General features: G+C 40.5%; 1 protein-coding gene across 1 annotated transcript; it reads right to left on the reverse strand.

Annotated features, from left to right (window-relative positions):
- Nucleotide 1: 1 nt before the first annotated feature.
- On the reverse strand, nucleotides 2-1,123 carry LOC106111497 (protein dachsous-like; the record flags this gene model as incomplete). Its single annotated transcript, XM_013293615.1, has 1 exon — nucleotides 2-1,123. A coding segment is annotated over exon 1 (1,041 nt), but the record flags the coding sequence as incomplete, so codon positions are not given.
- Nucleotides 1,124-1,129: the final 6 nt, after the last annotated feature.

The following is a 1,129-nucleotide window of genomic DNA, read 5'->3' on the forward strand; positions in this document are numbered from 1 at the left end:
CTTGGATCACTGGCGTACCGGGTGCGGCAGCTTCGGGTACACTTGTTTTATACACACTTTCCAAAAATACTGGAGGATTGTCATTCACGTCAGTCACCCGAAGACTGATAATACGAGACGCGTGTAAAGGAGGCGATCCTTTATCCGTTGCGACTACATTTAAAGTATAAGCAGATCTAGATTCTCGATCCAAAGGTAATGCGACTACAACTAAGTAGATGATGTTATCGTGCGTTCTTAAATCGAAGTGTCCATCACCACCACTTAGTGTTACATTTACATTTGCGTATTCCGCTTTTGAATCCGGATCATGCACAGATATTCTCGCTACGAATTCATCTAGCTGCGCAGATTCTGATATTTTTGGAGTAGCATCATCACTTAGGAATATAACGTCTATGGTTGGTTGATTATCATTCACATCCGTAACACGAATAGATACAAAGGCAGTTGTTTCTAATGGTTGTGCACCTTTATCTCTAGCAACGACAACGAGTTCGTGCAGTTCTTTGGTTTCAAAATCCAAAGCTTTATTTACAGTAATCTCTCCAGTATCTGGATCTATCTTGAACATATTCTCTTTGTCACTTTGTCTTCTATTTATCGAGTATTCGATTAATCCATTCTCTGCTGCATCAGAGTCGGTTGCGAAGACTTTTAATACAGTCGTACCTATCGTGGCATTTTCTGGTATTGTCGCTGAGTATACACTCTCAGCAAATACTGGAGGATTATCATTTACATCTAAAATTGTAATATTTACAGTCATGGTACCTCTAAGTGGTGGTGTACCGCCATCTAACGCTTCTATAACTAATTCGTAATGGTCCGTCGTTTCCCTATCAAGAAATCCATTGATCTGTAGATCTAAATAAAGAACACCGTCTAATTCCCTATGGGAAGACAATCTGTACGCGTTTTCCGTATTACCCGACACTATATTATACCTTTGAGTATTAAAAACACCTAAATCCTGATCCCTAGCTGGATTTAGTTTTCTTTTAACGTCCCTGGGAGTATTTTCAGAAAACTCTACATTCATAACTGGTGTTGGAAATGTGGGTGCGTTGTCGTTTTCATCGGAGACTCTTACAACGACGCGGATGTTGTCGCCACTAGCGGGTATGGC

The sequence above is a fragment of the Papilio polytes genome, unplaced genomic scaffold (assembly GCF_000836215.1).
Source record: "Papilio polytes unplaced genomic scaffold, Ppol_1.0 DF824158.1, whole genome shotgun sequence".
Lineage (NCBI taxonomy): Eukaryota > Metazoa > Arthropoda > Insecta > Lepidoptera > Papilionidae > Papilio > Papilio polytes.